The following is a 7,081-nucleotide window of genomic DNA, read 5'->3' as shown; positions in this document are numbered from 1 at the left end:
AAATTGTTTAATGTTTAAATTTTTCTTATGGTTGTACTTTATGTTATTTAAGTTTTTTGGCAATGAATTTCTGATATTATTTTTTTTATGAAATCTAAATTTTAATTTATTTTATTATAATTTAGTTTATTTAATAAATTAAAACGAAAATAAATTCTTAAAATAACTACAACAATATTTTTTTTTATATTATTTAGTCTAATTTTAACTTATTTTTTGAGGTCTAGAACCAATCTATTATTTTTGTACTTGGCCAGTATCTTTTTTTACACGATTTTTTTTTACACGAATTTCTCGGGAACCATTCTATCGTGTAAAAACAGAATTAGGTGTATTTATGTACATCGATTACAGTGATTTGCAATAAAATAAAGACACAACCGATGACGACGTTACTTCGTTAAAATTTTTTTTTTTACCGAATATTCATACCCAATGTATGTCCTGCATGCAACGAGACCTCGCATGATACTGGCCACCTCTTTGCATGCCCTACAAACCCTACTCATCTAACTCCCTCTTCCCTTTGGGCTGACCCCGTGGAAACAGCACGTTTCCTGGGCTTCCCATTAGATGATCTCGACGACAACGCAAATGACCCTTACCACTCAAACGAGGATTAGATAACCGTTAAAACAACAGCAACATGACAACTACTGTGTTGACGTTGCGAGTTTTCGACAGGAAAGTTCTGCGAAAGATTTACGGTCCTTTGCCCATCGCATCGCATCGCATCTATGGAACAATAAGCTGTACGAGATCTACGACGACATTGACATGTCGTTCTGTCGTTACAACAACAACAACAACAACGACATTGACATAGTTGAACGAATTAAAAGACAGCGGCTACGCTGGCTAGGTCATGTTGTCCGGATGGACGAAAACCCTCCAACTCTGAAAGTATATTCGCAGGGGGAAGCAGAGGAAGACCTCCACTCCCTTGGAACGCCCAGGTGGAGAAGGAACTGGATATACAAAGTTATGTTTTTCAACAAAAACAAGAATTTTATTCATTTATTTTTTATCATCCACGAATTGTTCATTTTATGCAGTCTTTTTATGCACTTTTAAATTTTTAGTAATTCTCAGTAAAAGAAAAAAGTAAGCTATTTAAATAAAAGCCTCAATAATTCGGTTTTAAAATAATAGGACTGCATCACTAAATTCAATAAAACTAATAATAAATTAAGAAATTGGAAATCATTATTATATAAGTTAGTTTAGTTAATATTTAGTCGAGTAACCGCCATTTCTTATTACTGCAGCACATCTGCGGGACATGGGATCGATCAGATCACGATACCTTTTCAGCGGGGTTTGCTGCAATGCCTCGTGGACTGTGCTCCATAATTCGCTTGTATTTGATAGTCCACGGTCAGCAACGCCGGAGCCATTCCTTTGCAGATTTAGTTGTATGTTTCGGGTCGTTATAATGCTGAAACAACCACTTTAATGGCATATTCCATTCCGCGTATGGTAGCATTACTTTTTTCAATATATCCACATACACATACTGATCCATGGTTTCTCATGGATCATCAGATGGATTGGTGCCACGCCGTTGTACGAGAAATTTTCCCACCATGTACCATCATGTTTGACGGTTTTAAGAGTGTATTGCAGGTTATATTCCGTATTTTGTGGACGACGAATATACTGCCTGGACCCTGTGCCACCAAATAAAACTACCCTACATTCCTCTGTCCACAAAAAAATATTTCTCCGGTTGCCAGTTGCCATGTTCCTTCTCGAATTAGAGCCGTGCTTTAATTATGTTTCTTTGTCAACAATGGAACTTTTCGCGGACTCCGCACAAATAAATTATATTCCAATAAACGTGTACGAACTGTTACGTCACTAGATCTCAAGATCTCAAGATCTAGACGCTTTGGATCTCTTTTTAGACAACTGGAGTATGCATCGATGTTGTTGTTGTTGTTGTTGTAACGGCAGAATTCTGCCGAGTTGACAGTCCTTAGCCGGATAAAAATCCGGATCCGTTCCGGTTTTCGTAGACCCGACTGTCGTGGGAACGCACATATGCATCGATCGTTTGCTTTAGTAGTTTTGCGTTTTCTTTCATGTGTTACGGCTTCATTTTTGCAGAACAGGGAATTTGAATCGTTTGATCAGAGCACCCGAGTATTTCTTTAATTTCTTTATAAGTTTTCCCCTTTTTTCTAATATTTTTAATGATTTCACGATTTTTGCCGTTGCGATGTTTTCCTCTAACCATTAATTAAAATAAATGACTTATCGTTTAAAAAATCCCATCGTGTTTTTTTTTTTTGTACTTACTTTTTAGTTTTTTTTACAGATTTTGTTCAAATAAAAATGTATTATACCAGATTTGAATTCATAACATTGGAAATAATCTAAACACAGCTGAAGTTTGTGCTTTGTGGTTTACTCACGGAATACCTTTCTAAATATTTCTTGAAAAGTGGTTGTCATTCATGTTCTGACATGATAATTTTTTTTAGGTTAAATATTTTTCTTAGGGGCACTCCTATTACTTTGAACACATCTGTATATATGTATATTCTATATCTGTAGGGCCTCTATCCGTATTTATCCATTTTAACCACAAAATCGGGGAGGCTTTCTAAATGCCTCCCCAATTATTGCTATAATATAAACATCTACTTTAATTTAACCAGTTTATAAAAAATAATATATAAGAGGAATTAATTTTAATGACGGCTAATTATATGACTATCGACATTTAGCTTTTATTTTATTGTAATAAAACTTACCTGTGCAAGCGATCTGTCTGCTCAGACTCATTCTCCAACTCTATAATGTCAAATAATTCTTTTTCACCCGCTCGCCCAAAGATACCATTGGGTATTTTTCGTAGAAATTTCTTTAGCACACTTGCAATCGTATAAACTGAATAGTTGTCGACATTCACTAAACGACCAGCCTGCAGAAAATGTATTAACTTTTTCATAGCACCCTGGTGTCCAGGGGCACGAAAAACGTCTCTTCTATTTGGAGATTCTTTGTTTAATTTAAGTATAAGAACCAAGAGTGGTCCTGGAATGTTTTCATTGTTTTTACAAACTTCCTCAAGTGGTACACCAAACTTAACTTTCTCCAATCTATAAGTATAGTCTGGCGCAGAGGCGCCGGGATGCCCACAAGAAGTGACAACACTGCTAATATCTGCCGCTCGTCGCGCCCAACTGGACATTTTTATTATTTATACTAGTAAATAATTAGCTATGATTGTCGCAGAAGTTCTGCAATTCGACCAAAAATACTATTTTACTTAATTACACGAAAATGCGAGCAATAGTTTAACTGCAACTTTAATTTTCTTGGATTATACTATAGTTTGTGGCAGCTGTTACGCCGCCCTGCCCGCCACAATACACCTTCCACTTTTCTTCTTTTCCGTTCTTCCACTTCTAAGCAGCTGCACGTTCCACGTACCACACGTTTTTTTACAAGTTGTTGTTTTTTTTAATAATCGTAGATTTCCCTTTTTCATTCGCTTTCACTTTATGATAATGGTTTGTTGCCTTTTTCTTTTTACAACTTTTGAATTACAGGAAAGGCTTCACGCCTTTTTCACTACTCAATACTCGTATATTTTGATTATTGTATGACTAATCATAAGAATGCAACAGTAAGTAACAACTTTTCTGTGATATGATTTCAAAGACAAAAATCTATCGAATTTCTTCCGAAACTGGAAAAATTATAGCACTAAATTTAATTTTCGCTTCTCCAGCATTCCATGTTGCCACTCCTGTGTGAAATTTAATTTTTTTTGACTTCAGCCTTTTGGTTTGCACACCGTCTAACCACGAACACATGCCCCCGCAAAACCACTTTATCTACTGTGATCATTAAAACTATATGTGCATTTTCTCATTACTTTCATGTTATATACAATTCACACTTCATTTAAATTAATTAAATTTAATCCTCTAAATTTTTACGTTTTATGTTCCGTCCCGTCATTTAAAGCTATTGTTGTTGCATCGTCGTTGTGTACACGAGAAATGAAATGAAATGGAAATTTCAGAGTTGTATTTACGAATTTCTTATAGTGTTAACATTGGAAGTAATTGGAGCAGAGTTGCCTCTACTGTTTCCCATAGGTTTCCTGATAATAATTATCTAAAATATTTGTAAATACTTTGTCTAGATGTGAAAGTTATTGCTTATGTGTCGAAAGAAAACCATGGAAATGATCATATTTAAACACTCATACATACATATCATGAAATGTATATTTTTTCATTTGATAAAAAACTCAAAATATTGGGTGTGTTCAGTCAGAGTATTCGAGCACTTAAACGCATAAGTAAACATTTAGTTCTCCAAAAAATAGTCTGGACTTTTGATTTATTATAAACTTAAATATATAGATAACCTTGTTTATACCATCCACATATTTGATCTCATGTGCAGAACGCAAACTACCCGGAAAAAACCTCTAAATCACTTTAGACTTATTTATATTAAGATAATGAATAAAATTTGTATGTTAAGGGGCTATACCAGGATGACACTTTCAAATATCAAAGTTTTTGTATTTGTTTTTTCAATAGTTTATATTTACAAAAATATCTTGTGAAATCAGCAAGGTCGTATTTAGTTGGTAGTTTTTGGATGCGGCCGCTCGCAACGCAACTAGAAATTAAAAGAATAATTTCAAATTAAATCTGAATATTGTTGAATACATTTACTATACAATGACCTACGACATTTTTGATTGGTTGAAAATTGCCAATTTGGCATAAAATAAACCGAAACCGAAATACCTTATTACGTTTAAAGAAGTTCCAATCACGTACTTTCTCTTAAAAAAATTCTCGAAAATCATTATTTTCCAAACGTCGGATACACGGAAGTACACTCTAATGATGGGTTGTTATACCCTGAATAGAGTGTATTAAGTTTGCGCGCAGTTCTTCAAAATATCTTTAATTTGCGCCATCGCTCCGATGGAGGAGAAGGAAAATATGATCAAAGATGTCCTCTATGAGGGTATGAAGCTATGAGAGCTGTCCCCGCCACGATGTCAAAATCGTGCTTGGCGACTTTGGAAATGAAAGTATCTGTGGTACAACGGTTGGTAAATTCAGAGTCCTAGATTAAATATCCCCAAATGGGCTGTAGTACTGGATTCCAGCATAGGAAGATTCATGAAGCCCTAGCTGTCTGCAGATCGAAAAGCCATTAATCAGATCGATCCTGTTGTGATAGAAGGAAGACACGTCTCCAGTGTTTTAGATGTGCAATTGCAGCGAAGATACATGTTCGCCTTTGTGCAGCAAAAATTTTCTACTCGACACTAATGCTCTCTGGGCGCACTCTTCAACAACTCTCTATAAGGGAAAGGTGGGACAGCAATTGAAACTCTGCAAACGAAACAATCGGATTTCGGAAAAGGCAAATAATCAGTAGAGAGAAAACAGACTCTTACCTTCCAACGTTACAATTGATCACAACCCGTGCGGGATGGGATAGATACCGATAGTTGAAGAGAAAAACGTGAGTACGAAGAGTTGACAGACAGGGAAAATGTTCGAAAATTTTACGAAAAGATGCGGCCACTAACAGATTAGTGACAAATGCCTAGAACATACTGTCATTAAGTAGGGAATACTTCTCCAGCGTACTGAATGGCGGTGAAAGCATAACACCAGGAGATGGCAAACATGATTCCCCATTCGGGACCAAGGGTGCAGACGTTCCATTGCCTGACCATGAAGAAATTCGAATAGCAATTACCCGTCTGGAGAACGAATATTGATTGCCAGCCTAATCCTACTCAATAAGGCGGCGAAGAACTGATAAGGAGCACACATCAGCTTATTTACAGAAAATAGTCAAACAAAAGCATACCATATGATTGGAATTTAAATGGGGTGTGGCCAATTAACACTAACTACCATGGGATAAGCCTCTTCAACATTGCATATAAGGTTCTATCGAGCGCACTGTGTAAAATATTAAAGCCCACCATCTGACCAGATATTCACCATGCACCAAATTTCGTAAAAGACCCGTGAAAAGAGGATCGACACACACCACGCTCGTTGGTTTTAAAGCTGCTTTTGGCAGCACGAAAAGAGCTGTCTTTATGTCGCTATGTTTGAATTTTGTATCCTCGTTAAACTAATACGTATGTCTTAACTAACGGTGAGAAATACCAAAAATTCCGTTATCAAAACATTTGCAACCATATTGACTATTTTATTTAAAACCATTTCTTTAACTTTTGATAAAGTATTCATTTATGTACATATATTTTTTTCTTTTATTAGAGGTGTTGTTTATACAAAAAATCATAAAAACTGGAACATTAATTCATTTGCTTATAGTGGTAAAAAAGGCATTAAATAAACAAAAATCAAAATTGAAATAAGGTTGAATTTCGACTCATCTGACCATAAAATTGAGTTCCAATTCTACTTAGTCCAATTTACCATGTAAAAGTAATCGAGCAACCAACCTCGCTTTTAAATTTTTGCAGACACAAACGGTTTTTTTGTACATCTGTAACCACGCAGACCAAACTTTGATCCAGTGCTCTTGCTACGCTTCCGTGAGACTTGTAGTCCTAACTAGCATCAAGATATTTGTCCTCATGAGTAAGCATGAGTAATCTGTAACTCTCAGCTTCAAAGGGATAAGTATATAGGGCATGAACCTTAAACGGGGAGGGGCCCGTTTTCAAAGGGTTGTTGTTCCAGGACTAATCCCATCCCAATCATGATATCACAGAGAGTGACAACGGACCCCGTTGTTGATTATCAGTTCAGTGAATCCCGAATGTAATAAAGCTCAATTGGACTAAAGAAGTATTACAAACCAACAATCAAACAACAACGAGTTGTGCTAATTGAAAAGTACTCTTTACTTATTGTTGACAGATTTAGGTGATACATTTACTTATTAACATACTTTTATTAGATTTTGAAGCAAGAGAAAGGAACACAAAAAAAAGGAAACCAAACAGACTCTTCTGCAAATAACGGCAGAGGGGTGGGGAAAAGGAAAATAGTGTCATCCCGGAGGATGGAGAAGATAAGTGGCAAGCTACCACTGGTCCTCC

The 7,081-nt window shown here is 35.9% G+C and overlaps 1 protein-coding gene across 7 annotated transcripts in view; it reads right to left on the bottom strand.

Annotated features, from left to right (window-relative positions):
- LOC108975618 (rho GTPase-activating protein 20) overlaps positions 1-4,016 on the bottom strand; it is a 52,789-nt gene extending 48,773 nt beyond the window's left edge. For 6 of the 7 annotated variants that reach the window (XM_018944239.1, XM_018944236.1, XM_018944232.1 and 3 more), the window contains exon 1: positions 2,760-4,016. In XM_018944239.1, coding sequence (XP_018799784.1) covers positions 2,760-3,199 — 440 coding nt within the window. In that variant the 5' untranslated portion in view covers positions 3,200-4,016. The remainder of the gene's footprint in view (positions 1-2,759) is intronic. The other variant, XM_018944233.1, reaches the window with a different exon arrangement.
- Positions 4,017-7,081: the final 3,065 nt, after the last annotated feature.

This window comes from Bactrocera latifrons, unplaced genomic scaffold, assembly GCF_001853355.1.
Source record: "Bactrocera latifrons isolate USDA-ARS-PBARC rearing strain unplaced genomic scaffold, ASM185335v1 scaffold_672, whole genome shotgun sequence".
NCBI lineage: Eukaryota > Metazoa > Arthropoda > Insecta > Diptera > Tephritidae > Bactrocera > Bactrocera latifrons.
This window is presented reverse-complemented; position numbering and strand designations above follow the sequence as displayed.